Below are 25,386 nucleotides of genomic sequence, written 5' to 3'. Positions count from 1 at the left end.
CCGTTTTACCATCCTTACCACCGCACGCTCAAATTTCGCAATCAGTCCAACCACTACAATGCCGACATTTACAGTCTACAAGGGTAGAAAGGACGGCAAGGTCACGAAGAGCGAGACCTCAAAACCTGATCTGAAAGGTGACGAGGTCTTCCTCAAAGTGACCGCCTCTGGCCTGTGTGGAACTGATCTTCATTATCGCGAGCAGTACGTCACGAGCGAATGTTTGAGGTAATGGGCTCCGCTAATGTTCAGCAGAGATATGGCTCTTGGTCACGAGGGCGTTGGTGTTGTTGAGGAAGTCGGACCTCATGTCACATATATGAAGAAGGGCGATCGTGTTGGCTGGGGTTACGAGCACGACTCATGTGGTCACTGCGAACATTGTTTGAAGGGCGCGGAGACATACTGCCCTGAGCGGGCAATGTACGCTTCGGCAGATCTTGATCAAGGCTCATTTGCCTCCCATGCCGTATGGCGCGAAGCATTCCTATTCCCTATTCCCGACAACCTTAGCGATGAAGACGCTGCGCCGCTGATGGTACGAGACGAATTGATCATTTGCATCGTTGACAAGCTGACATGAATTTTAGTGTGGTGGTTGCACTGTGTTCAACGCGCTTCACGCCTATGATACACAACCGACCGAGGCAGTCGGCGTCATGGGGGTCGGAGGTCTCGGCCATCTTGCCATTCAATTTGCTGCGAAAATGGGATGCCACGTCGTCGCCCTATCAGGGTCTGACAGCAAGAAGGAAGAAGCAACAAAGCTCGGTGCCAACGAATTCATCGCCATGAAGGACGTAAAGGAGGTGAAAGCCTCACGGCCTTTGAACCGTCTCCTCGTCACAACATCGGCTCAGCCGGACTGGGAAAAGCTGATCCCTGCCATGGCCCCGGGGGCAACAATTCACCCGCTTTCGGTTTCAGAAGGCAACTTCTCTATCCCGTACATGCCGCTCCTCCTAAAAGGTCTGCGCATCCAAGGATCTGTCGTCGCGCCTCGATTCATCCAACGCCGCATGCTGGAGTTCGCAGCGTTCCATGGTATCAAGCCAGTGATTGAGAAGTTCCCCATGAATGAGGAGAGCATCAACAGGGCGATGGACAAGCTGAATGACGGCGACGTCCACTACCGCGGAGTTTTCATCCCGGAGTAATCGCGTTGAGCGGTCTGACTAGCCATACCTACTGCATATATTCTTTGATGACTTTGAGGCAACGAAGCGGGCTGAGCATGAGGGGCGAAGTAATGTAATGATGAGCATTGACTGTCGATTGATGATTTCTTTGACGATAAAATCGGCATATATTCGCTTCCATTCTTGTCATGCTGTAATGGTGCATCGCATGATATTCCAGCCGTCTGATGAATTCCACGGCGATCTATCCAATTCGAATGTGTTGCTAGAAGGGTACTGGGTTGGCTGCGCTCATTTAAGAAGAGACTCAGGATACTCAAATGTTTGGTGAGCATGCGTCTTCAATACATCTCCGTCTTGAAACTCTTGCATAGTAGTCGGATTCTTCATGACAACAGGCTTGGTCTCAATCTCGATAGTGACCTGAGTTAGTTGTTAGCCTGTACCTGACGGGATTGGATCATGCCATTAGGACGGCATTTACCGCTTCATCTATGCAACGATAATCAATACCTACCGGCCCATCATTGACCAGACTGACGTCCATCATTGCTTGGAAGACACCGTCTTTGACACGATCCTCTTGATAAAGCTTTCGAACCTGGCCAACGAAGGCATCGTAGAGCTCTTTACCCTTGTCAGGCGTCGCAGACTCGTGAAAGCTGGGCTTGTTACCCTTCTTAGTTGAAGCGAGTAAGGTGAATTGTGAGACTGTCAAAGATGGTATCAGCATCTGCACCGCGGTCGTTGCTGACAATTGCCGCGGGACAAGCTCACCGCATAGAACCTCGCCCTCAATCTCTTGCACATTTCGCTTCCACTTGCCTCCTTCATCGTCGTTCCATAGCTTGACCTTAAGTACTTTAGCGGCCATCGATTCGGCTTCTTTCACGGTATCATCTTTGGCTATTGCAGCAAATACTAGTATGCCTTGCTTGATAGTCGATACCAGCTGACCGTCCACCGACACGGAGGCTGACTTTACGCGTTGCAGTATCGCTACTCACCATTAACGACAGACCTGTGTAGACATTGCGGACGCAACTAACTCTTCATATTGCAATAGTCGTCGATCGATCGCGGCGGACTGATGACCTCACGAGGGAAGCACTGCGAGGATCCTGGAAACGCGCAATTCCGCTTCTGAAAGCAGCCAATGAGTAGCCCGTCTCGCTATATAGGTTTTCTGGGTGGTGATTGCAAGCAAAGTGGTGCACACCTGGGCATTTAACAAGACCGATCGCGTGGAGTGGATCACGGGCCGTCATTTTGGGCCGAAAATCAATATATGATTCGTCAGCGTCACTGGGTCTTCAACGTTCCGCGCCGTGCACCTGCAGATGGACGCCAGTTTGCCGCAGGCGCAACTGAACGACTGACAACGATTCCATATAATACTCTCGCATATAGAACAACTGCGTCGTGAAATGTCCTTTCATCATTTATTAGTAGTTTAACAATCACTTCCGTCGGCATCTACAGTGGCGGAATTTCCGCTACACATGTTTCACTCGTCATCCGCGGCTTGCTGCGTCAATCTTTAGTCGATCTGGTACACGATCACGTACCATCCAGCGCTTCGCGATTCGAAAGCTTGGCGCTCAGCCTCTGCCGAACCGTGACCTGTGAATACAGAACAGGGAGATCTCTCCTCTCAGGCCACCTCACGTCGACATCATCTATCGCTCTATGAGCTCCAGCACATTATCGCATTTGCGCACCACACCGCGGACCCGATTCCCGTGCATATCCAACCTGGCGGCCCTCTCGCTCGCCGCGCATTCACGTCCGGCACCTCCGCATCATAGCAGAAGCCGAGCAACGAGCGTCACAGCGCTCCACATATCAGCACAATGGCGGCGCGAAAACTACAACAAGAGATCGACAAGGTGTGATGGGGCCCTGTGCAAAAGCTGGTGTGAATTTGGGACTGATATCGCGAGATAGGAATTCAAACGAGTCGCAGAAGGAGTCGGCATATTTGACGGTCTCTACGAGAAGCTCGTACAAGCCAGCAATGCTTCCCAGAAGGAGAAATTGGAGGACTCCCTCAAGAAGGAGATCAAAAAGCTGCAGCGCTCAAGAGACAAGATCAAGGGTTGGGCAAGTCAGAATGACATCAAAGACAAGAAGCCTCTATTAGACCAGCGGAAACTGATCGAGACGGTGCGTATGATTGTTTCTACAGGGGCGACCTTGGGGAGTGACTGACGGTAATGATAGCGCATGGAGATGTTCAAAGCTGTGGAAAAAGAAATGAAGACCAAGGCCTTTTCCAAGGAGGGATTATCAGCAGCCGCCAAACTGGATCCGAAGGAAAAGGAGAAAATGGAAATGTGCCAGTTCATTTCTGACATGGTGGATGAGATCGGAAGGCAACTGGAGAGCAACGAGGCTGAGACAGAGACACTGCAGGCTGGGCTCAAGAGAGGCAAGAAAGATACCGCTAAGGGCGAGCGATTAACAGACCTAGAAAAGTCGGCAGATCAACACAAGTGGCACATGACCAAACTGGAGGTCTTGCTTCGATCGCTGGAGAACGGCAGCGTTGAGGTGGATCAGGTGAAGGACATTGAAGACGGCATCAAATATTACGTTGAAAACAATTCCGAAGCCGATTTTGTAGAGGACGATTCTCTGTATGACGACCTGAATCTGGAAGAGGAAGAGGACATGTTCGGCGTCAACAACGACAACGACAAAGGCTCAAGTCAGGACGCGCAAAGTATACATGACGATCCACCTGACGACAACCCGCGAACGAATATTACGAGTGGGCCAAAAGGCAAGCAAGTGGCAACAGAGGCGCCCACCACTGGTAGGCGGCCTAGTGTGCAGCTCAAGTCGCCTCTGCCTGCTCTTTCGACCTTACACGCCAGCTTGCCCGGCAATGTCAATGGCAAGCAATCTGAGACGATGAAGCCTGCGCCATTACCAACAATACCGACGGGACAGCCTTTGAAATACGCATCTGCAGCAGCCGCTGCGGCTGCCAGCGACAAGAGTGGTGTGGGAATTTCTCCATTGCCTCCACCACCTGGGAGCGGCAAATCACTGGACACAGCATCGCCTGCGATCACGGCTGCACAGCCAGTCATTCCGGCGCCTTCGCCAGCGGCTGAGGCGCAACAGACAAGGCATTCGGAACCAGCGGCGAAACGAGCGACACCTGCACCAAGGGAAGAGCCCAAACCTGTGGAACCATCAGAACCGACACCACCGGCATCGCAACCTGCCAAGTCCACGTTGACGGCGACCGCATCAACAACAGCTGCGCAACCTCAGGAGTCAAGTTCAACAAAGGGGCTACAACCTCCGTCGCCTGATTCGGGCATTGCCGGAATTGCTTTGTCACAAGGGGATCCATCACACGAGGAGGAAGAGGAAAGCATATATCATCTGCCCTCTTCTCTTAGTGATCTGCTGGAGTCGTTTGAGGAGACGAAACAACGAGCAAAGTCAGATCAGCCCTTCGATTTGGGCATGCTGAATGCATCGCGATTGACCTGCCCGACACCGCTCGACGCGGAGAAGCCGAATCACTACCAGCCTCAAAATCCGTATGCATATACTCCGGCGCACTACCCGCAGGAACCATTGCCAATCTTCGACGATCCGAGATTGTACAGTCGAATCGATACCGACAGCCTTTTCTACGCTTTCTACTATCGGCAAGGAACATATCAGCAATATCTTGCCGCCAAGGCACTGAAAAGCCAGAGCTGGCGTTTCCACAAGCAGTATCAAACGTGGTTCCAACGGCACGAAGAACCTAAGAATATCACCGAGGAATTCGAGCAAGGTACATATCGATTTTTCGATTACGAGAGCACATGGTAAGCCTCAATACCACCCCGCGATGCCCCTGCCCCATCATTACATGCTGACTTATGATTGCAGGATGAACCGAAGAAAGGCAGATTTCAAGTTCGCGTACAAGTTCCTCGAAGATGACATTTGAGGAAGAGATTGACCTATACTCTGCGTCTCCCGGCTCGCGGACCGTTCACCTCAATCCACGGTAGTCCCAGCCAGCGTACGCTCGCTTTTTGATATAGTCCATCGAATACAATTCAACTGAGGTCCTCCGGCCACCAGATTGGAACACTTGTTGCCCCTTATCAGTGATCTTCGTCTGGTCCCACTTAGTCTTGATCAGGTATAGCTTTGGCGTGTGACGTGACTGGGCTTGGTCACGACGTCAACGGTACTCGCACGTGACTTATGAGGGTACGGGTTACGACATTAATTACAGTGTACAGCATCTATCTTTGACCTCCAGGGCTTACTTCAAGGTGAACACTCCGTTCTGTAGGCCACACTTGCAATGGCGCATCATGCAACACCTACCACAATTGAGACCTCAGGCACAACCGTCGACATCTGAGGCAGGGTACAAAGGCAGGAAATATTTATCACGTGACAGTCATGGACGGCAGCGAGCCGAGGCCCTAACTTCTTTGGGTTAAATTACTTGGAAAGGCTTGTATACACGCGACCTGGGCGGCGGAAGCAAGTCCGTCACACTCCAGCTCCTTGCCTGACACTCTTGTGATCCTCGTCGGACAATCGTCTCGATTCGATCAGTCGATATGCCTGCTCCACTGACTACGCACAGCTGAGATGTATTCTGTGATGATACATCATTTTGCTACAGATCTTAATGCCCTGTGTACAGCCATCCTGTGAGGATAACGCTAGACGAAACTTTACAACATCTTCGTTTCGCAGACATGAACTTGGTACATTTGGGACTATTGATTGAAAATGCTTTCCAACTTCTCCGTAATGCCACTGCCATGTATTTTCCCAAGACCTTCATCAATCCATGCGCCAAATCGATATTTACACGAAATCGCCAAATGTGCAACGTAACGCATAATGTAAGTGAACAAGATTATACAAAGAAGCAGAAGATGTTCGAACCATCGTAGAGGAATTTCGGCGGCTGTCCTGCAGCGCCCAAAGTGTAGTACTGGAAAAGTGGTGGTCGGTCACCAGGACCGACAATCGAATCGAAAGTCGAAAGACAGCGCTCTGCGCTTGTTAGTTATGACACTGCAAGCGCCCGGCGATTTGCATTGCTTCAGATTCCGCTCTGGATGACGTGTTGAATGATGGATAATGGAGGGTCCTCGGACAACCACTTGCCGTCGTTGACGTCGGCCTGTCGAATGGAGGCAAAGACCTGTGCGTCGGTCACAGTGGCCATTTCCTGCACATGATAGTCAGCGCCGTAGGATTTGATTCGACGGATTATTCGAGACCACCACTCACTCTTCGCATGTTCATTCTAAGCTGTTCGATCATGGCTGCTTGCTGCGCCGGTGGCACTCCCCCAATAGTGCCGCGTGCCGCGATATACCTCAGAGCGACCTGCGCCTGGTAGTATAACTTCTTCGCTTTAAAGCGCCTGGTAGATGCGTCCAAAATGATCCTATCGATTATGTGTTAACATCCTGAGCGTTACATATCGATAAGTGAACGAAGTGGTTATGGCTGACCTTCCCAAGTTTGCTTTGATGTGGTCGGGATCATTCGTAGGCCCAGTCGTGCTAACAAACGGTCTGGCCAACAAATCTTGAGCCGCAGAACAACAGCTGCGCAAGGCCACATATCCTTCTTCGTTGTACTCTTGAGGTGTGGGATTGGTACGGATAGATGCGATCGCATTCATTGTGATCTTGTAGTCGTTCATGATCTCACCAACACGCATTGCGCGAACATTGTTGACTGTTGAGCGGCTATGTCAGCATGATACTCAAAGGGGACAATGCAAGAGAGTTGGAAGACTCACGTCCGTCGGCCATTGTGATCCTTTTAGGGGGAGTGTGCGTCCGAAAGTAGTAATTAGTGACTGCAAGTGATCAACACTATTGCAATGCGAAAACGAAGCTAACAGAAAGATGAACGACGATTGGTAACGAAGCGATGAAGCTGTGGCGATTGATGCTCTGGCATGTCCTATGGTGGTGGCGACAATGCCGAATATATACACGCTTCGATACAATATGACATTGATGTTCAATCCCACGGTTTGTGTGGAAACTCGCAGACAACAAGACCAGTGGCTGTAGGATTCATGCCATGTGGGATAGACTATGCGTCCGCGATCTGTGGCAGGCGCGGTGAATCGCATGCTGTGACTGCTGAGCACAAGATGGGCTTGGAATAGCAGATGCCTGTGCCTGGTAGCATCCCGTCGGCATCGTATGTGGCTGTCGAGTGGAGTTTCCACAGGCACAGACGTCACGATAGTGTGGGACCCTAGGTGGATTCACGTCGACAGCAAATTGAAACAAGCAATTAGGGGTGTCTCAGTCAGCCATTGTGTCTTTTTTGAGAGTGGACGGTCGGCTGGACATGTATGCCCGCTACAGAGGCTTGCTGTAGGGAGATGATGTTGTGGTGGAGGCAGAGCCCCATTGGCCTGCGAGATCTCGCAAGTCGAACCAGCTATGACAAGGAAGTGCTAACGTGCGGCATGGCCATGGATGTGGCTGCCGTGGTCTCGCGAACCCGGAGCGCAGCAGCGATGGTAGGGCAGTGTATGTGCTCGGGTAATCAATCGCAAGTACACAATGATGAGGTTTGTCAATGAAAACACGTGAGATAATAAGGTAGCGTCCCGCTTCCTCGCACTAGTGACGTGGGAAACCATGCCAGTGTCGTCGCGCACGTGTCGATGACGAAAATGAGATGGACAGGATCGGGGACCTTTCACACGATGGTCGCGCAAGAGGTCGTTGGTAGTCCAGGAGGAAAAGGACGCTAGAAGAGTAGGAAGAGACGCAAAAAGCTGGCGGTCGTCTGATGTTGTTCTCACGCTTCGCAGGAGAGCTGCAGCTGAGAATGATATGCGAGTGGCGCCGCTAGCTGAACTTTGAACTCGGAGTACGCCGATCTCTTCATGCAGTGGCAGTTGACTTGGCGGGCACAGCCATACCTCTGTGCAGTGTGAAGCTTCGCCCTATGGGCCCATGGGGATACCATAGACATGGACGAACCTAATTGGATATGTCGGTATACATTTATGACCCGCATCGGACCGTCTCCTCGTCCACTGACGCCATCATGATTCCAGTGGAGCACACATTCGGTCACGGTATCCTGGAAGAGGTGCAAAAGTTCCAACTCGAGTACATGGCGTATCGTGAATCTCACCACAAATAGCAATTTACCTGTCCCAATCGGTCGTCGTAGTCGTTTGTTTACAGCATACAGCATACAGGGCATCCCCAGCGGGTTACATACATGGCGTTACGAGTCATGGAAGGCTTCACCATTTGCATGGTCGTCTCCTATGCACATTTTAATCCTTGTCCGCAATGGACTGCAGCCGTTCGTCAATCTCTTCCTCGGTCAGGGACCGGAAGCTTGTGTCAGTACCTTCTTGACCGTCCACACGTGGTCCACCGACAATTCCAATCTCCAATTCGCCTTTCTTAAAATCAACGCTGAGCACGGTGCTGAGGGTGGTGATGCCCAGCTCCACTACTTCCTCCCAGCTGCCTTCCGCGTTATCCTTGTTCTTCAACTTCTTCTCCAAGAAATTTAGCGCTTCCTGCGCCTTTGGTCCCGAAGCTGTGGCCTTGTATCCCACGTAGTATCCAGCTGGATCGCATTTGTACAGCTGAGGTCCGAACTCTGAGTCTACTGAGATCAACGTGGTTGCAACTCCCAGTGGCCGCATGTACGCCTGTTGGGAGGATTAGTATCTGGTCTCTGCAATTTCGATCCTGTCCAATCCTCGTTCGTTATGTTACTTACCCGCTGAGTGTATACCTGCGAGATGTTGGCCAGACGCTTGGCAAGAACATCACATGGCATCTCATATCCATACTTGTATCGGAACTCTGCAGCTTCTCCCCTCGCACGATTGACAGATGCCCGTGCATCTGCTATTGAGCCTGTCATGACGCAGCCTACGGACGGTGAGAGTCTGTAGACATATGATACCGAGGAGGGATCAATGAGCTTGTCCTGGAGGAGCAACTCTAGTCAGCTCGACACTTCATGCTTCCTAGTTGACCATGTCGTGTGACGTACCGGAACCTTCTTTTGAGAGATCACCACAGCACAGCTCTTTCCCCGGACGCCTACGGATGTGATATTTGCGGCGGTGATTGCCTTGAAGGCATACTCTATGTGGAGTGGCCACGGTCAGTCACGGTCGGATGTGAGTCTGGAGAGTTGTACCCACCAACTTGATACAATCGCCCTGTATCGGAGAAGATGGTGATGTGACGGTCATATCCAGCGCTGCCTACGGAAGAAATGGACATTAGTTCAGGCCCAAAGAGCACATAATGCCCCTCCAGTCTGGCTCACCCGACATGATGGCTTCGTGCCTCGACTAAAAGGTCTGCGGCGGGGGTGATTCTTGGAATATCGTATCTGAGTGATTCCTGCCTGTGGAACTCTCTCAATGATATGTTGAGAATGAATCGGGATTGTCGCAAGCTGCTTTTGAACAGCTGCTAGTACTGGTGACGATGAGCTGCACACGACGCACGCGTTGCCTGAATCTACGACGAAAGCTCGGGCCGCCGCCCGGAATGACGCTAGGCTGTAGCGGTCAAGGTGCAGCACATATTCACTGCTGGAAACACCAAAAAAATATCTTGAACAAAGATATGTACATTTTCAATGTGAAACCGGCTGCTGGACAACTTCTCCTCCCGCAGCTCTACGGTCGCAGTCAAGGACGAAAATGAGTATCGCTGCCGTAGCCAATCCGAATAGCATTGCAACACAACTAGATCGTCACGAGCCCACATCTAAGGCAGCGAAACTTTCACATAGTGTCAAATTGGGTGTAGACATGTCTGCAGATAGTCATTCTCCTCGCAACGCGAAGAAAAGATCGGCCGACACATCTGGACCTGACACACCAGCCAAGCGTCGACGTTCTGAGTCAGCACGTGATAATGAAAGCAATCAAGCTTCTTCGAAGATCGGCCTTGGAATCTCAGGTGCTGACGACATAACCAACGCAGCCGCAAACCGAGAAACCGAGTATGTTTCCCTGCGTCGTCGACATTAATCGAATTATTACTGACTTGCTATCTAGCACCCCCAAGGGAAAACAAATATTCTCTGGAAAACGGAAATCCGTCTCTTTCACACCTGAAACGAAGCAGGAAGACGGATTCTCGGCATCTCGAATTTTCCGCTCATACCTTCCTCCAGGCCATCCAAGGTCATTAACGCAGGAGGTTGTCGTTGAGGAATCGACAGAAGTAAAACCCGAATCACCTTCAAAGTCGCCCAAGGACGAGACCAAGACCAAGAAGAAGAAGTCGAAATCCAATGACCAGCCCCACAAAGATCCGGCAGCACAAACCTCGAAATCAGAGCCTGCCAAGTCATCAGATGATCAGAAGATCCCTCCGTACCTGCAATACCTCCAGCTGTACCATCACGATCGAAGCAATTGGAAGTTCCAATCAATACAGCAAAAGCAATTACTCAAGAACATCTTTAATATATACCGCATTCCCGATGCCTACACTGCCGCCCTGGCCAACTATGTCTCAGGGTTGAAAAGCCTTGGATCACGAATACTTCTAGCGAAGCAAGCAGATGAGATCCTGCAGGAATTCCACAACGCCCACTCTGGTGAACCGCTAAAGCTATCTATGGAGTCACTCGGTGCGCGCAAACAAGCTTATCAGGCCGCTTTGCAGCGCGCTCAAGAGCAACACGAGGCTCGCGGAGGAAAGAACAGCGAATACGAAGAGAACCAACTGTTGGAAGAGCACAATGCCCGGATACGAGCAGAACGTGCAGAGAAGATTTTGTTTGAGGCATTGAACCTTGAGCTCGATCCGAAACTCATCAGCGCAATCTGTGCTGAGCCTGCTGCCGACGGAACACCTGACGAGCCCGCTGAGGAGGAGCAAGTCCAAAACAAGCGAAAGCGAAAAGCCCGAACCCATGTCTCGGACGACGAGTCAAGCAGCAGCAGCAGTAGTAGCAGCAGCAGTGAGAGTGAAAGCGACGATTCAGCTGACGAGGCGACAGAGGCTCCATCAAAGAAGAAAGTCAAGAAGACGAAGCCGGAGCCAATATTCGGAGCTGCTCTTCTGAAGCGTGTCTTCGACAAGAAGAACGCCAATGGCAAGTCTGCACCCTCGTCAAGCTCTAGCGAGTCTGAGAGCGACGGCGAAAGTACCAGCGACGAGAGCAGCGCGAGCGACAATGACGATGAAACAAGCACAAGCAGCGCAAGTACAAGCGAGGAGAGCGGTGATGAGTCGTCGTGAAGCAGCATTGCAGCATGAGCGCACCGTCCAGGATACCGTCTAATTGTTTTGAGTAGATAAAATGATGTAAAAACAACCCAACGAAATCAAAGTCCCCAATTCCATAAGAAACTTGACCTGCTTTAAACGCCAAAACTCACATGAACGCCTTTCTGGACCTTCCTCATCTTCCCCCAAAAAATAAAATCATCCCTCGTCATGAGACATCACAAAGCCTCCGTTCATCACGCCTTAATCGAATCAGCCCGCTGCGTCCCCCTGACCGATCCCGCCACCGAGCCCGTCGCCGCCACCGACGCCGCACTCGTCGCGGGTTTATGCTGACGCCTGCGCTTAACCGGCGCATACACATCATTGAAATTCATGACCACGGCCAAAAACCGCATGTCGACATCGGGTTGATACGCCAGATCCCCCAACAACACATTGACGCGCGCCCGGAAGTCCGTCTCTAGTGTCTTGAGCCGCTGGCGGAGTTGCTCCAGCATGCCGCGTTCGCCCTCGATGCCGCTGCCGCCGGTGTGAAGTGGGAGGAGAGGGCGCGTGCTGGAGAGGTCGTCGCTGTCGTGTTTATTGCGCGTGCGGGATTTGTTGCCTGGCGCAGTAGATGTGAACAGTGGTGACGCGGCGGCGGAGTCGAGCTCGTCGGCTTCGGTGATGCCCCAGCGACCGGCGCGGGTGCGCGTTTCGATTTTGGCGGCGAGTTCCTGCCGTCGGGAGTACTCTGCGACGGAGAAGCTGTAGAGACTGTCCACTGCGTCGCGGTATGCGAGCATCAATTTGAGGAGTTCGTGGAGTTGGGCCGTGAAATCCACGGCGCCGGAAACGCCGCCGCCGAGGAGGCCTTTGCGGGTAATGGAGCGTAGATAAGTCGTGTGGGCGGAAATCAGAGTGTCTAGAGTGGCATCTGGCTTCCGCATGGCCTTTTGCAGACCCTCCCATCCAGCCTCAATGACTTCGAACAGAATGTAATATTGCAATTGGTTGATGAAGTGGATCATTTCGGCCACGCCTCCCCGGGCCGACTTCCAGTCCGCTCCTAGTTTGTCTTCTACAGCGCTGATGACGCCCCTGGCTCCAGTTTGGACCCGGCGCCACGTCGTCGACAAGGCGAATTCGACACGCTTCACGCGCCACAAGAAGTTGAAGACTTTGAGGTACTGCTTGCTTGCCCAAGGCGTGACAATAACATCGAGCGGCGAATCAATCCTATACTCCAGGGTAAACACGTCCCAACCGATTTCGCCATGGCTGAGCTCGAGCATACGAGCGTCGAGGCGCCGGAGGACATCGGGACTATCAAACTGTGCGTTGGAGTTGCGGATAGCATGCTCGAGCTGCGCAGTCAGGGTGTGACGATATTGGCTGTTGGCCGGTCGGTCGAGGTTGGACGAGAGCGACTCCATGAGCAACGCAATAAAGTCTCCTTGACCAAGCAACAGATATTTCTTCAGGGCCTGCAAATGTGAAAACAGCGCGAACTTTGTTTCCATCAGGCTGATCAAGCGCTCCATAACGGTTTTGTATGCTTCGTCTATGCTTAGTGAGAGAGTGGCATTATCACCATACTTTAGCTCACGTGAGGTCGATTTGCTGTAATTCTCCACCCAAACACTATCGGCGCATCCGTATCGGATGAAGTTCAAACTTTTGCCGATCAGGAAGACCTTGTTGGCAAAATCGGCAGTCATGATGGATGGAATCATGTTCTCCTGCAGAAGATATTTATGTTCCCACACGCTCGTGGCGCCGCTATCTTCATGATCCGGATTCTCTGACACGAAGAATTCCAGGTAGGGGTCTTCGAGCTCGCCATCATACACCCAAGCACGAAGCATGTTATAAAACGGTCTTGTGATTTGCGTGAGCAACCTTTCGGCGAAAGTGTGGACGAAAGGATCACCATGTGATGAAGCGAAATTGTGAATGAGGCTGATGAGTTCGCCGCCCTTCTTTCCTTCGGCCGACACAACGATAGCACTCATCAAGCGAAGACCAAGAGTAGCCTCTCGCGTCCAGACGACGCATCGCTTGAGCGTCACACCCGCCTGATTTAGGTTTGTCGACGGATTCTCCTCGATTTGGGTCAGCGCTCGCCGAATTTGACCTTCCAAAGTAGCCACGAGGCTGAGATAAGAACGCAGCTCAATGGCAATTGCTGCGCGAAGACTCTGTCCCACTAGACCGCCCTCGGAAGATTCCACAAATTCCGAGAGCGACTGATACAGCAACGATGGCTCGGCTAGTGTATGAAGCAAGGACACGAGAGGCACTGGTATGGTCGAAGGGAGTTTGAGAGATTGCTTCTGCGCGAACAGCAAATGGGTTGACGAGAGGCCTTGTAAGGTGAACGGCAGATCGCGAAGCAGCGCAAGCTCTGTCGGTCCATCGACTGGTTTCTTGACCACCGGCTCCGGGGTCGCCGGCTCTTTTTCCTGCCCTCTCGTTCGTGGCGGCATTGGTCTCTCGCGCTCGCGCGGCGTGGTAGGCATGGGACTTTCACGCGCTTGACCGTTTTGAACCCTGGGTAATCCGTTCCGCGAGAAAGCAGTGTCGAACACTGGATTTCGCCCTTCGTATTGCGCCTGGTCATTTTGACTTGGCCGCCCAGCTGTTTGCGACCTCCCTAGCTCTTGTTCACTATGCGCTGGCAAAGCCCTTGAAGCACTGGATGCGGGTATCGAGCGACTCGCAGCTGCGGCTGTAGTATGGCGCTCCTCGCCATCCTCACCCATCTTGAGCAGAAAGTATAGAATGGCCCATCTCTTGGTCAAAATCGGCTGAGCAAGCAAGCGGGAGTATAGATTGCTGAAGGCGGCCGCCTTCTCGGGTCCAGAATTGTCGCGCAGCAGTTTGCGTCGGATCAGTTCGGCGGCATGGTTGACATCCTCTGCAGGTGCGGCTTCGCTCCCACCACGCCTGAGTATTGCCGTCGCTAGAGCGCTCGCATCGTCCCAGCGTTGATCAGCAACATCTTCATCTTCTTCAGGTTGTTGGCCAGGAACGAGGCGCTCCAACAAGGATTGAAGCGCATTCTCGATGCGCTCGGATTTGCTCGTCGACATTATGTGGCTTTCGCATCTTTTGGCTCGACGGGTCACTGCATTTTGTGATGTTGGGCCGAATGGTGATGTGCACTGTAAAGTTGCGCTTGTGTATACGCGTTGATTGTGCGGTCCGACGCGTTTCGTGAAAGTGGCACCTACAAAGTTCGTGGTGGGGTTGTGGAGATCGTTACACATTTCTTTACCCAACAGAATATCAGAGTTCCACGTCTCGAGACGGCAGCACAACACGATCTCGAAGAGACCAGGCAGACAAGTGGTGTTAATAATTTTGTTCAAACGAATATAAACCTCTGACACATCCGTCGCGACATGATGTCATATTAATCAACGAATGGCAGATCCAAGCGTACATGAGCCATCCCAATCACTCCTTGTTACTCCACATTTGCGTCTTTACGCAACATAAACCATCACTCATGATCTGACCTGGTAAGTGGCAGTGTATACAGCTTGCGAGGAAAAGGTCTTTTCACTTGCGTGAATGACCGTGTTGCTTGCCAGATCACACATTTGACTTCTCAATGTTTGTGACATGGTGGCGGTTTAGGCGTGGGCGAAAAGCTGAGCAGATTTTCATCTGAGCACTATCTCCGATGCATCTGCCCTTGACTCATTCCAGGTCCACCTTGGTTCATTGCCATTCCATACGGATTGGCAAAGTTGTGGCCACTGTCGGTGCCAGCAATTTGTTGCATGGCCATGCCAGAAATTCCCTGCGCCTGTGATACAGGACAGTCCTTGTGTGCCAACAGAAGGGTTTTGAGGCCGACGATTTCTTCGCGTAGCGAGGTGACGGTGGTGGCAAGAGCATCGTTCTCACTCGTGAACACCTCGACCTTGTGTTGAAGATTGGCCAGCCATTGCTTCTTACGTTGACGACATTTGAGGGCAGCAACTCTGTTATATCAACGTGATTAGTAACAGCCCTTGTCTGCGCGTGACATGAAACAGTGGCTTACCGGTTACGCTCGAGAAAGTTTTTGCGTTTCTCCTCATCGGTCATCTTGCGACCATCTGCGCCAATTTCGTCCTGGTCGTCCATCTCCTCGTCTTCTGGTTCCGATGCCGGCTCGACCATGCTATTAGCGCGTTGCTTCTTGGTTGCAGCATTCTTCACGGGCGTATCCTCAGTCTTTCGCTTGTTCGCTGGCGCCGGCTTGGTCGCTGATGCTTTCTTGCCTCGGCCGTTTCTCCCTGCTGCGGGCTTCTGGTCGTCCGAAAATTGGCCGTCGTGGGCTTCGGTGTTAGCAGAGATATTGCTGCCGATGCTTCCTACCTTTGCCGCACGCTTTTCTTGTGCACTTGGCTGGTACGCCAGTGGCTGCTGAGACTGGGCTTGTTGCGGCTGCTGGGATTGTTGTTGTGACTGTGATTGCTGTTGGGCACCGAAGTTACTCTGCGAGCCGCGCTGGCCCCCGGCCTGCGCTAACATGAACAAGCCGTTGGCAGCATCGTTGGTCTGATGCGATCCGAACGGATCGTGGGAGTCCTGGTGAGCGCTCGAGTTGTTCGGGTTATATGGTTTGCTGTCGAGATCAGGTTGGATGTTCGGGTTCTGTGCGGGTAACGATGACGCCACGTTCTGGGCGCTGTTGTAGGTGTTGGTCTGATTATGTTGGGCGCGGGCGGCCATGGCTGTGCGATGGAAATCGAGTGTGCCAGGTGTGGCACCGCCGGCGTGAAGCTGCTGGAGAAGTGCTTGCGAGTTTGGTGATGGTTGCGGGAACATAGACCCCGTCCCGCCAGGAGTCAGGCCAGTGCGTAGGGACGATTCATTCGGTGTCGGGAAGCTTCCTCCAAAGTGGTCGCTGCTGAAGTAGTCGCTTGTGTTACCAGTTGGACCCGCAAGCATAGCAGGGCTGAGGGGACCGGAACGCAGGGATCCTGGCCAGCCTGGGGTGTTGTTGGGGAGGAGCGAAGCGGGGGAAGTCAAGCTGGTGATTCCGGGCAGTTGGCTCTTTCCAGGCGTCTCTGCTGGGTTGCGGAAGGCGTCGTCGAACGGGTTGACCTCTTTCGTCAAATTGCTTGCGTTGTGTGTTCCGCTGAAGTAGTCTTGACCACCGTTTTGATTGGGTTTCGGCGGCGGCGCGAGCGGCGCATTGGCTGGCGCAGACGCTCCCTTGTTATCTGCTTCGGCTTGTTTGTTCGCGGTCGTGTCTGCATCACGGCGTTAGCAGGGCACTTGCGACGAATGACGGTCACGAAGACCTTACCGGACTTGCTACCATTGGCCGTGGACGAATCCTTCTTTGCGACCTCTACGTGGACAACAGTATCAGTAAATGCTGGATGACATGATTACTGTAACGGGCGATGCAACGTCATCATGCGCCAGTGGATGACGGTCGCGAGTACGACTCGACCATGACGGACAATGGACGTTGTGCAGGACAAAGTGGAGGTGCGACGACGACGATGATGCTCACGACGACGATAACATACCTGAATTCTGCAAAGAGCTTCGGGTTGTGGTGCGCGGTGAGTTGGTTATGCTTTTGGCATTCATGTGAGGTGAGTTGTTCGCGGACTGTCGCGCGGCAGAAGCGACAGCAGCCATGATGACGTCGGTTGGAGAGGGCGATGATGCTGTCTGGGCGGTGTTGCTTTGTAAACCCGGTCTTGTCCCACTCCAGATCCCTTCTCTCTTTGGTTTCTGCACCAACACGACTCTGACTCTCAACAATTAATTATCTGCTTTTATTGCGACGACAAGTCAGTACAGATGATTGCGAACGAGCCGACCGTGATTGCGCATGGCGACTCAATCGAAATGTGATATGGCATCGTCGCAATCCGCACCGCGACGCCCAGGTTTCGGTGGCAAACAGCGACGAGACGACGACGACAGCATTTCTCGCGGTCGCGTATGCCGCATTCATCCTGCACCACATTCTGATGGCATCCATACATGCGTTACTCACCTCAAATTACGCGACGACCTCGTCGCTGTGGTTGCTTCGATGAAATGGATGTGTTGTGAAGGTGACGACGGTGGTGGTGAAGGTGACGTAGTTGCGAGGAAGGCGCCCGAAAGAATTTGGGTGCAAAAATTGGATTGGGACTTGGGGGCAAGCCAATTCCCGCTCAGTCACGTTTGCTTTGCCTCCCTGGGGCAAGGAAAAATGGGAATCCTCGCAAGTCGTGACCGACGCTTCCCTATCCTCGTTGCGAGTTGTTCCCGTCGCTTCACTCAGACGGGCAGCAGAGTAGATGTTCTGCGTGAGGCCAGAGAGCAGTAGTATACACAGACGCGAGCACGCACAAACACACACGAGCGCGCGACGCGGTGCAGTCCAGTCCAGGTATTGCGGTATCGTGTGTCGAAAAGCCGGAGTGACGTCGTGGGAAAAGTCGAGGTGAAGGCGGACATACGTCAGGGCGAGGAGGTTACGTATAAAAGGCCAGGAGCGAACAGCATTTCCCTTGTGTGTGGGACTTACGGGGTGGGGATGTATGGCTTGTGGGAAAGGGTGTGTGTATGTGTGTGTGTGTGAGGAGGGTCGACTGGAATGGGGTTAGCGCCGTTGCGGAAACACCTGGAGGCGTGGAAGCCAAACGGTCTGCTTTTCGCTGGCCGAACACACCATATAACAAACTGGACGAACAGACAGACAGTCATCAATCATCAACCAACAGTACGACCGCCCGAATACAAGCATCCCTGGTAAGGAAACGAGTCGTAAAGCGCTGGATATTGCAGTGGGAGTTTGTGACTTATCCGGCGCGGATCGGTAACAACGCGTGGACCGAGCTGCTACACAGTACACCACAGCGCCACAGTACAATGAATATACTATACCATGCCAGCTTGGACTCCGGTATGGTTACAGTACGCTGGCGGTCACGGCCTATACAATCTGGTACAGTACTGTGCTTGACGAGACGACAACGACGCGGCAGCTCCTTCCCAGATAAACGATCATTTAGTAGAGTATGGCCTGCCCCCTTCCCTCCGTACAGATGCTCTCCAGCTCAATCCTTTTCCTCTCGTTCCCTCTCCCCTTTCCCCGGCCGTGTATGCCCCCGGGGCCGTGATGTATGTATGGGATTATTAATGCTACTGGCATGATGCAATCCATGGATGTCCAATCAGAATGTATGGCCTTTGGAATAGGACAAAGATACATTCGCCCATCTGACCAGCCCGCGGCATCTGATTCAGCTCTACAGCATACACATTTGATTACGAAGCACCATGTAGACACAGTACTTGCGGATTGTATCTTGGTGTCGATGGAAGCCGTCTGTGAACACGGCGTCCAACCGATCCGACCTCGGCAAAGAGCCTCTCCTTATCCTCCTGTCGCGTTCTGCTTTGTCTGACTTTGCCTCCAGAAATGAGTACAGTAGCACGCGATACGGGCACGGATCGGCCGCTAGCTGCATATTCGTGATTATTCGATGACGCCCTTACGTCACCCGCAGATTTTCCCATCCATGGGAATGGCTCATTTTATCGCTGGTGGTGGAGAACAATGTCACGCGAATATGTTGTAGAATGGCCTGTTTGAATGCCTCCAGTGTTATTGTCGTGCAGAGGCTGACTGACATTGCAATACACTGTGTCGCTTGACGCGCAAATCTTATCGTCAGCATCCATCCAACCATCAGCATCCATTCAATCGGCCGCTGCGTACGATCGTTTCGCTGCACATCGATCTCCGATCACCACGACCGCCTTTCAAACATCTGGTAGCGGGAATGCGTCCTGACCAACCGGTAACGAAGCTGGTTAGACGGGACTCCAACCCAGCGGGCGAAAAAAAAGGAATTCAACGGCCCGCCAGACGGATCCGGTCTGGTCTCAGTTATCGATCGAGATCGCCGATGCGCGGATGCGACACGGATCGCTTTCTCTAGTCAACATCCGACACGGCGACCACCGTTGTGCATCTCACATTCACATCCCTCTGCGCCTTATTACGGTAGTCATCACACTCGTGCATCGATCCTTGAGCGAACATGTCGAAGCCATCGTTCCTGTAGTCTCATCGCATGCAAAATGAACACGGAAAAAATCACATTGGAATGCAACTTCGCACGGTAATCCGTACAAGCTGCGGAGGGCATCATCATCGGAACTTTGGCCGCACATGCGAGAATTGGACCCATCCGCACGCCCGCGTCAAACGCCTCAGCCTTTCCATAGAGGAACAGTATTAAATCTGTGGAACAGTACCTATAAGGATACATATGTGCCATACATTGATTTCGCGAGAATTGTCGGCAAATGCAAGCGGGTGGGTCCCACCACAGGACCATACCACCGCAGCAAAAATGGCGGCTCTGCTTGCCTGCTTGCTTGTGGCTGATCACAGCGTGCGCACCCTTCTCAGCGGCGAAGACCAGTCCGTTGGCGTGCAACCTCGACCAATCGGGGTGTGTATGCTATCCCAATGGCCATTCCCAGGACCTGGAGGCGTTCACCCATCTGCCTTCCACCTCCGACCTCCCTCGTCAATGCTCCGCCGCTTCGTCTTGCCTTCAGTGCCCCGTTTCGTCTCGAGCTCAACTCTCGGGTCCATCTTACCAACTCCTCGCGGTTCATCCTGCCCGGAAGAACAATTTGGCATCATTCCGATAGAAGCAGCGGTCATGGTTTCCATGGGAAAGCACACTTCCGCTTGCTCATGTCGCAGCCTCCCATGTCAGGACATCAAACCGCCGATCACTCTTCAGGTCGAGTCTTGAGCACTCATCTCATGCAGGAGCTACCGACATCGACCAAACATGGTAGCACGCGCTGTTGGCCCTCTCACAATCTAGATTTCATCCAGCTCAACAGACCGGGCGAGACACCTCCGTTGACGACCCGCCAAAGCTCGACTCCTTCCTCCCAGTCCTCATCAGTCCAGACCTCTGTTTCGCCGTTTGCATTCAGGCGTAACATTTCCCTCTCGCCGCCAGCCGCCCACGGCACATCCTTCCCTTGCACGAATCTCGCAAACCGCTCATTCCAGGGTCGAAGCACCCTCTTCTCATCCTCCGACAACCCTCCACCGATATTCATCCCCCAAAACCAAATCGCGAGGTCTGAAGAGTGTGTAACGCCCCATTCGAGCGGAAACATCCCATCGGTCAATTTCGCGCGCCACTCAATTCGATAGCGTAGCAGGTGTTTGCCCACCTCGAGTCCACCGCGGACGAGCGCATCGTTGAACCCCCGTTCCAGTAAGTGGATCTGTGTGTTCGCGTAGATGTGTCCGAAAGCTTCCCGCCAGTCCTTCACGCCTGCCGGTAGCGGCGCCTGTTTGCTACCACCACCACAATGGTGTGCGAGGATCGCCTTGACCGCGCGTTCCGGGTAGTCGGCGCAGAGGCGCGTGTACATGGCATCGTAGGAATCCAGTGGGGTGCGCCATTGCTGATACACGTGATGCTCGTCGCGGCATTCGCCGTTCATGAGCGCGATCCCTCGTTGCTTCATCCTTCGGGCGAATTCGCCTTTGTTGATGTGCTTGAATAGGTCGCGCGGGACGAAGATGCCATCTGACCAGGGCTTAAACTCGGTCAGTTGCATGTCTTCGATAGCTGCGACCAGTTTGCTCGCGGCGGTCGCTCTTATTCGCTGCAATTTCTCCTTGACGGGTAGGGCAAGCGAGATATCGAGGACACCCAGGAGCTCATCGAACTGTCTCTGTTGTTCCGACATACTCCTGGGCTGTACGCCGGGCCCATTGCCCCACATGATGACCCGACAAATGATTGGCTTCCGTGTCGTTTCCTGAAAGAGTTCGTGTGCGAGCTGATGGAATACGGAGTATGCGCCAGCGGAATATCCTCCTACTGTGATGTTCTCGGCATCGCCGTCGAAAACTCTAATGTTTCTTGCCGTCCATTCGAGTGCGAGCCGCTGGTCCCATAGTCCTTGATTGCCAGCAGGTTCGCCGACACTGTATGCCTCGCTCTGTAGTTCCCGGCTGGCGAGGAAGCCGAGGACATTCAATCGGTATGCCGGAGCGACGATGATGGCTTGGAACTCGGTCTCACCCAGTAATCGTGCCATCGCCTCGGGTTTGTTGTTCGGCGAGCCGCATTGTAAAAATCCACCATGGATGTAGAAGAACACCGGCCATCCTTTCGGAGGCGGAGCACCGACGGGGATGTAGATATTTAACTGCAGGCAATTCTCATCCCAGTGTTTTTCGCTGGTGGCCCCTTTCGCTTTGGGTTGGGGGCAGACGCTGCATTCGCCCGTGAACCGTGCAGGATTTGATCTTGTCCCGTATCGCCACGTCTGAGGTAGAGGTCTTGCTTGGCGGAATCTGTGTTCATCGATGGGTGGAATTCCATAGGGGATGCCGCCGAAGAAGTGACATAGTGGCTTCTTTTCCGACGCCTCAGATGATGCGCTGTTGATTGTCACGCCTTCTAGCCAGCCGAGCTCACGCGTGTCTCGAATATATCTTGTCCTGGGGAGTGTATCGGGCATTTCGCTTGTTTTACTTGGAATCGCGTGAATGGGATAGTATGCCCGTTCCGTATAATCACATTTTCATTATATAATCGAGATATGCCGAATGTTTGCGAGGGACTGTGTTCAAGTGGAGCATATCCTGGGGTTATGCTCGGCGTTCGCTTGAATGATACGTGCCCGCCTCGTCCACGATGTAGGTCTTACAGCCAACGTGACTGTCGTAGAACATATGATGGCAAGAAACATGTCAGAAGAACACCTTGATTGGACGATTATAGGAAATTGTCATTGCGACGGCTCCAGCTACATTTCTCCCAAGCAGGATGTTAAGAAGTCACGATCGAACCCCATCTCCAACACAACCCTAATTCGACCCTAAAAGAACATCGCATCGTGCGCAAGAATCACACCCGAAAACCTCCTACATGCATTGTTCCATACCTTCATCTCATCATCCTCTTCGTAGGCCTCATTTCCACTGTGCTCGCCATGTAGGCTTGCCTCGGCGGAAAGGAATGACCTCGATGGAGTTATCTGAGTTTGTCAGACTCTCTTCGATGGGTTCCGCAGTTCGCTGAAGGACTATCCTCTCGTTGGACTTATCAGTGACCTTGTAGAACTTCCTCCCAAACTCGCTAAAGAAGCCCTCCAGCTTTTGGAGTGTGACGTCTTCATTGCGCAAGATGCCTTTCTCAATGCCCTCCTCGAGTGCGTCGATGACCAAGCCAACGGCATGAGGTTGTGTAAACACCCCAGCTGCTACCTTGTCTGCACGCTTTGATTGGGCTGGGTGAGGAGCTGAATCGGTACCAAAGAAGAACTTGGGATTGCCACTTGCGGCAGTCTCGAGGAGAGCTCGGCGGTCGGCAGGGGTCTTGGCTACGGGCTTGCAGAAGCAGTGTGGGTCGCCGGCCCAGTCGTCTACGGTGAGGAACAAATGATGGGCAGTCAATGTGGCTGCAACAGTCGGACCGCACTTCTTGACGGCCTCAATCGCAGCGGCAGAAGTACAGTGCTCCAAAATGATTCGAAGGTTGGGGAATCGACGATGCAGGTCGAACAAGGTCGGGATGAAGGCCTCTTCAGCGTTCATGACTGTGACATCTGCACCAGCGGACGGAGGAAGTTCGCCGTGGAGGTTCAGCACCATATCCTGGCGCTCCATTTCCTCGAACACGGGAAAGAAGGGCTCGTATGACATGACTCCGTGGCTGGAATTGGTCGTTACACCATGTGGATAGGACTTGATGCCAGTGATGCCAGCTTGTTTAGCCTCCTTGACAGTCTCGACCGTGATGTCAGGATGCAAATACAACGACATCAGGAACTCGACCCTGGGCTCTATTTCCTGCAGACGTTGCTTGTATTCCAAGGCATGTTTGACCGTGGTGATCGGAGGAACCAGATTCGGCTTTTCAAATTTCGATCAGTATCGAAATTCAAGTCATGAAGTTTACGAAGCATACCATGACGAAGACAGTATTGACACCTCCTCGGCGAATTGTAGGACTGGCTGATCGTCAATCATAAACCACCATTTGATAATATGTACCATTATTCACGTACACTATCAATTTTGTCATGTCGCCGTCTCTAAGGTGGACATGCATGTCCGCTGCCGCTGGAAGCTCCACGCCATCGAGCTTGTCCTGAAGAGCAGTGGGCTGAGCCATTTTTGAAATGCCGACTCGACCGTCGTCAAGCGATATGCTATGTCGAAAGCGAATCTCGCAAAGATACAACACACGATATGGGCCCCTCTATTGTGACAGTACATGAACTTTTCTCCAACAAATACCAGTTCGGGAAATATCGAGGCTTAGCTGTATTATGCCTCAGGCACGAGTCACATCCCTTGTCCTTCGAATTGGGCTGGAGAGGCCTATCTGTACCTGACGAGGCGCAGGTGATTTCACATTGCCCACGCGTGTCACGAGCAAAAAGGCGACAGCGACGCCAGTTCTCTTCCAAGGTCGTGACACGCGAACCTGATACAAAACGACCAATGCCTCGCGTCTGCCGTTGCGCGAGAGCGTGTAGATCACGTTTCAGTCAACCTACATGAAAAGCCAACACGATACCGCCAGCGAGAATGATGCTGGTGGACATGACTATTCAGCAGATGAGAGGTGGGCTCGAAAGCCGTTGACACCGGCGCAAATTCTCGTTCACGATGTTCGACTCGAGAATTGGCGACCAGACCGCGGTCCGCTTCTGGAGATCAATGAAAGGTCGCCAGCATCCTTGGTTCCGGACGTAGCATCTTTCACCCCGTCCGCGAGCTTCATACGTATTTCAGAGGCGACCAAGAACCCAATCGAGCGGCAGAAATATCAATTGCTTGAAGAAGAATTCGGTTGGATCCGTACTCTTCGTCTTCAGGCATCTCAGTCTGATGCTTGGGACACAAATGTCTCGACGGCGAAATCTCGATGGATTCACTGTTCTTCGAAATTTCCCGAATACATCCAAGGCTTCCTATGGGCGCTGTCTGACGATCTTCAGGGCGTTGCTGAGTCCATGCAGATGCTCGAAATAGCGATTCAGCGAAACACACGCTTCTCGAGACATGGAAAGTGGTTTGCGCCTTTCTCGCAGGTCCTGCAACCACGAGCGAATATCGATGGCGGGAGTTTGTATCCAATACTGATGTCTGTGCCATTTCTGGATTGGACGGTCAAGGGACCGACTCCACCGTTGCGTTTCAATGTAGACAAGAGAGAGGGCTTTCACGTGGCAAGATCGTCCTCTCATGTCATTCGTTCGGTATTGCAGTACTTTTACCGGCTTGAAGATACTCATGATCGGGAGAGCTCGCAAGTTCTCGCCAATCATAAGCCATGGAGCTCGAATCGCGAACTCGATCTCAAAGTGCGTTCCTTCTACGGCAGTGACAGCTATCCGGAACGCCTAAATGTCGATGAACTTTGGATTCTCATCGTCGATGCCGAGCACATCGTGACTTGGAGTTCGAACCAGACGTGGAAGAGTCGCTGGCCGCCGCAGCAGCTTACCTCGAGAATTTCGGACGTTTCATTCCGGGCAATCCGCAATCACTACTTTGCAACCGGCGACACAGACTATACTGCTTTGGTCCATGCCGTGACCTGTCTGAGCGGTGCGGTCGGACTCCTGCATCGTAATTTTTGGCCCGACATAGTCCTGTGTCTGGCAGATCGCTACGCAGGACGGCTCGGCCACTTACAATATTGCCTTCATCGCAATCCGAGCACGAAGCTCGTGATGGACCTCATAGCTTGCCAAGAGGAATTGGGCATCGTCATTCACATAACGGAGCAACAAATCGACATGATCCGTGAACTCCGCGTGCGACTCGAGGATCGAGCAAAGCCACAGTGGCCGCCTGTGCCGCCTGCGCAATCGCCCGGCATCCACACTCATGACGACCATGGGATTCGTCCTGGTGGTCTCTTGCCTCATCCCACTTATCGATCAGTCTCGACCTCCGAGCTCCCAGATCCTCTTGCGCAGCT

General features: G+C 52.6%; 14 protein-coding genes across 14 annotated transcripts; 7 read left to right on the top strand and 7 right to left on the bottom strand.

Moving 5' to 3' along the window:
* The first annotated feature begins 24 nt into the window (after positions 1-24).
* On the top strand, positions 25-1,562 carry K489DRAFT_378133 (GroES-like protein). The gene is made up of 3 exons (XM_033604333.1): positions 25-204; positions 256-538; positions 591-1,562. Exons 1-3 carry the CDS (start codon positions 59-61, stop codon positions 1,155-1,157), a joined length of 996 nt encoding a protein of 331 aa, XP_033462639.1. The 5' UTR covers positions 25-58; the 3' UTR covers positions 1,158-1,562.
* K489DRAFT_162734 (uncharacterized protein) lies at positions 1,294-2,389 on the bottom strand. Its single transcript, XM_033599310.1, has 4 exons — positions 2,189-2,389; positions 1,917-2,138; positions 1,657-1,850; positions 1,294-1,562 (listed from the first exon to the last, which is right to left on the bottom strand). Exons 1-4 carry the CDS (start codon positions 2,193-2,195, stop codon positions 1,431-1,433), a joined length of 555 nt encoding a protein of 184 aa, XP_033462638.1. The 5' UTR covers positions 2,196-2,389; the 3' UTR covers positions 1,294-1,430.
* A 178-nt stretch (positions 2,390-2,567) lies between these two features.
* On the top strand, positions 2,568-5,415 carry K489DRAFT_378132 (uncharacterized protein). The gene is made up of 4 exons (XM_033604332.1): positions 2,568-3,028; positions 3,087-3,305; positions 3,363-4,975; positions 5,040-5,415. Exons 1-4 carry the CDS (start codon positions 2,993-2,995, stop codon positions 5,098-5,100), a joined length of 1,929 nt encoding a protein of 642 aa, XP_033462637.1. The 5' UTR covers positions 2,568-2,992; the 3' UTR covers positions 5,101-5,415.
* Positions 5,416-6,225: 810 nt separating this feature from the next.
* On the bottom strand, positions 6,226-6,949 carry K489DRAFT_408232 (uncharacterized protein; the record flags this gene model as incomplete). Its single annotated transcript, XM_033607461.1, has 4 exons — positions 6,226-6,354; positions 6,417-6,576; positions 6,644-6,872; positions 6,937-6,949. 4 exons carry the CDS (start codon positions 6,947-6,949, stop codon positions 6,226-6,228), a joined length of 531 nt encoding a protein of 176 aa, XP_033462636.1.
* A 1,498-nt stretch (positions 6,950-8,447) lies between these two features.
* K489DRAFT_378130 (proteasome core particle subunit alpha 1) lies at positions 8,448-9,518 on the bottom strand. Its single transcript, XM_033604331.1, has 5 exons — positions 9,471-9,518; positions 9,343-9,405; positions 9,189-9,283; positions 8,910-9,122; positions 8,448-8,838 (listed from the first exon to the last, which is right to left on the bottom strand). The coding sequence occupies exons 1-5, from the start codon at positions 9,475-9,477 to the stop codon at positions 8,452-8,454; spliced, it is 765 nt and encodes a 254-aa protein (XP_033462635.1). The 5' UTR covers positions 9,478-9,518; the 3' UTR covers positions 8,448-8,451.
* Positions 9,519-9,852: 334 nt separating this feature from the next.
* On the top strand, positions 9,853-11,407 carry K489DRAFT_408230 (uncharacterized protein; the record flags this gene model as incomplete). Its single annotated transcript, XM_033607460.1, has 2 exons — positions 9,853-10,157; positions 10,213-11,407. The coding sequence occupies 2 exons, from the start codon at positions 9,853-9,855 to the stop codon at positions 11,405-11,407; spliced, it is 1,500 nt and encodes a 499-aa protein (XP_033462634.1).
* K489DRAFT_378128 (spc98 like protein) lies at positions 11,381-14,640 on the bottom strand. The gene has a single exon (XM_033604330.1). The coding sequence runs from the start codon at positions 14,470-14,472 to the stop codon at positions 11,632-11,634; it is 2,841 nt and encodes a 946-aa protein (XP_033462633.1). The 5' UTR covers positions 14,473-14,640; the 3' UTR covers positions 11,381-11,631.
* Positions 14,641-14,729: 89 nt separating this feature from the next.
* Positions 14,730-17,168, bottom strand: K489DRAFT_378127 (uncharacterized protein). Its single transcript, XM_033604329.1, has 4 exons — positions 16,918-17,168; positions 16,689-16,733; positions 15,435-16,632; positions 14,730-15,372 (listed from the first exon to the last, which is right to left on the bottom strand). Exons 1-4 carry the CDS (start codon positions 17,030-17,032, stop codon positions 15,060-15,062), a joined length of 1,671 nt encoding a protein of 556 aa, XP_033462632.1. The 5' UTR covers positions 17,033-17,168; the 3' UTR covers positions 14,730-15,059.
* Positions 17,068-18,082, top strand: K489DRAFT_378126 (uncharacterized protein). Its single transcript, XM_033604328.1, has one exon. It carries the CDS (start codon positions 17,229-17,231, stop codon positions 17,712-17,714), a length of 486 nt encoding a protein of 161 aa, XP_033462631.1. The 5' UTR covers positions 17,068-17,228; the 3' UTR covers positions 17,715-18,082.
* On the top strand, positions 17,607-18,601 carry K489DRAFT_162506 (uncharacterized protein). Its single transcript, XM_033599309.1, has one exon. The coding sequence runs from the start codon at positions 17,954-17,956 to the stop codon at positions 18,542-18,544; it is 591 nt and encodes a 196-aa protein (XP_033462630.1). The 5' UTR covers positions 17,607-17,953; the 3' UTR covers positions 18,545-18,601.
* Positions 18,602-19,389: 788 nt separating this feature from the next.
* K489DRAFT_162466 (uncharacterized protein) lies at positions 19,390-20,244 on the top strand. The gene has a single exon (XM_033599308.1). The coding sequence runs from the start codon at positions 19,669-19,671 to the stop codon at positions 20,164-20,166; it is 498 nt and encodes a 165-aa protein (XP_033462629.1). The 5' UTR covers positions 19,390-19,668; the 3' UTR covers positions 20,167-20,244.
* On the bottom strand, positions 20,231-21,907 carry K489DRAFT_408227 (carboxylesterase; the record flags this gene model as incomplete). The annotated part of the gene is made up of 1 exon (XM_033607459.1): positions 20,231-21,907. One exon carries the CDS (start codon positions 21,905-21,907, stop codon positions 20,231-20,233), a length of 1,677 nt encoding a protein of 558 aa, XP_033462628.1.
* A 231-nt stretch (positions 21,908-22,138) lies between these two features.
* On the bottom strand, positions 22,139-23,651 carry K489DRAFT_334602 (Dihydroorotase). Its single transcript, XM_033602183.1, has 3 exons — positions 23,459-23,651; positions 23,359-23,401; positions 22,139-23,303 (listed from the first exon to the last, which is right to left on the bottom strand). Exons 1-3 carry the CDS (start codon positions 23,563-23,565, stop codon positions 22,362-22,364), a joined length of 1,092 nt encoding a protein of 363 aa, XP_033462627.1. The 5' UTR covers positions 23,566-23,651; the 3' UTR covers positions 22,139-22,361.
* Positions 23,652-23,953: 302 nt separating this feature from the next.
* On the top strand, positions 23,954-25,219 carry K489DRAFT_314470 (uncharacterized protein; the record flags this gene model as incomplete). The annotated part of the gene is made up of 1 exon (XM_033601014.1): positions 23,954-25,219. A coding segment is annotated over one exon (1,266 nt), but the record flags the coding sequence as incomplete, so codon positions are not given.
* Positions 25,220-25,386: the final 167 nt, after the last annotated feature.

This window comes from Dissoconium aciculare (assembly GCF_010015565.1).
Source record: "Dissoconium aciculare CBS 342.82 unplaced genomic scaffold K489scaffold_3, whole genome shotgun sequence".
Taxonomy (NCBI): domain Eukaryota; kingdom Fungi; phylum Ascomycota; class Dothideomycetes; order Mycosphaerellales; family Dissoconiaceae; genus Dissoconium; species Dissoconium aciculare.
Note: the sequence above shows the minus strand (reverse complement) of the source record. Positions and strands in the feature narration are given on the sequence as shown.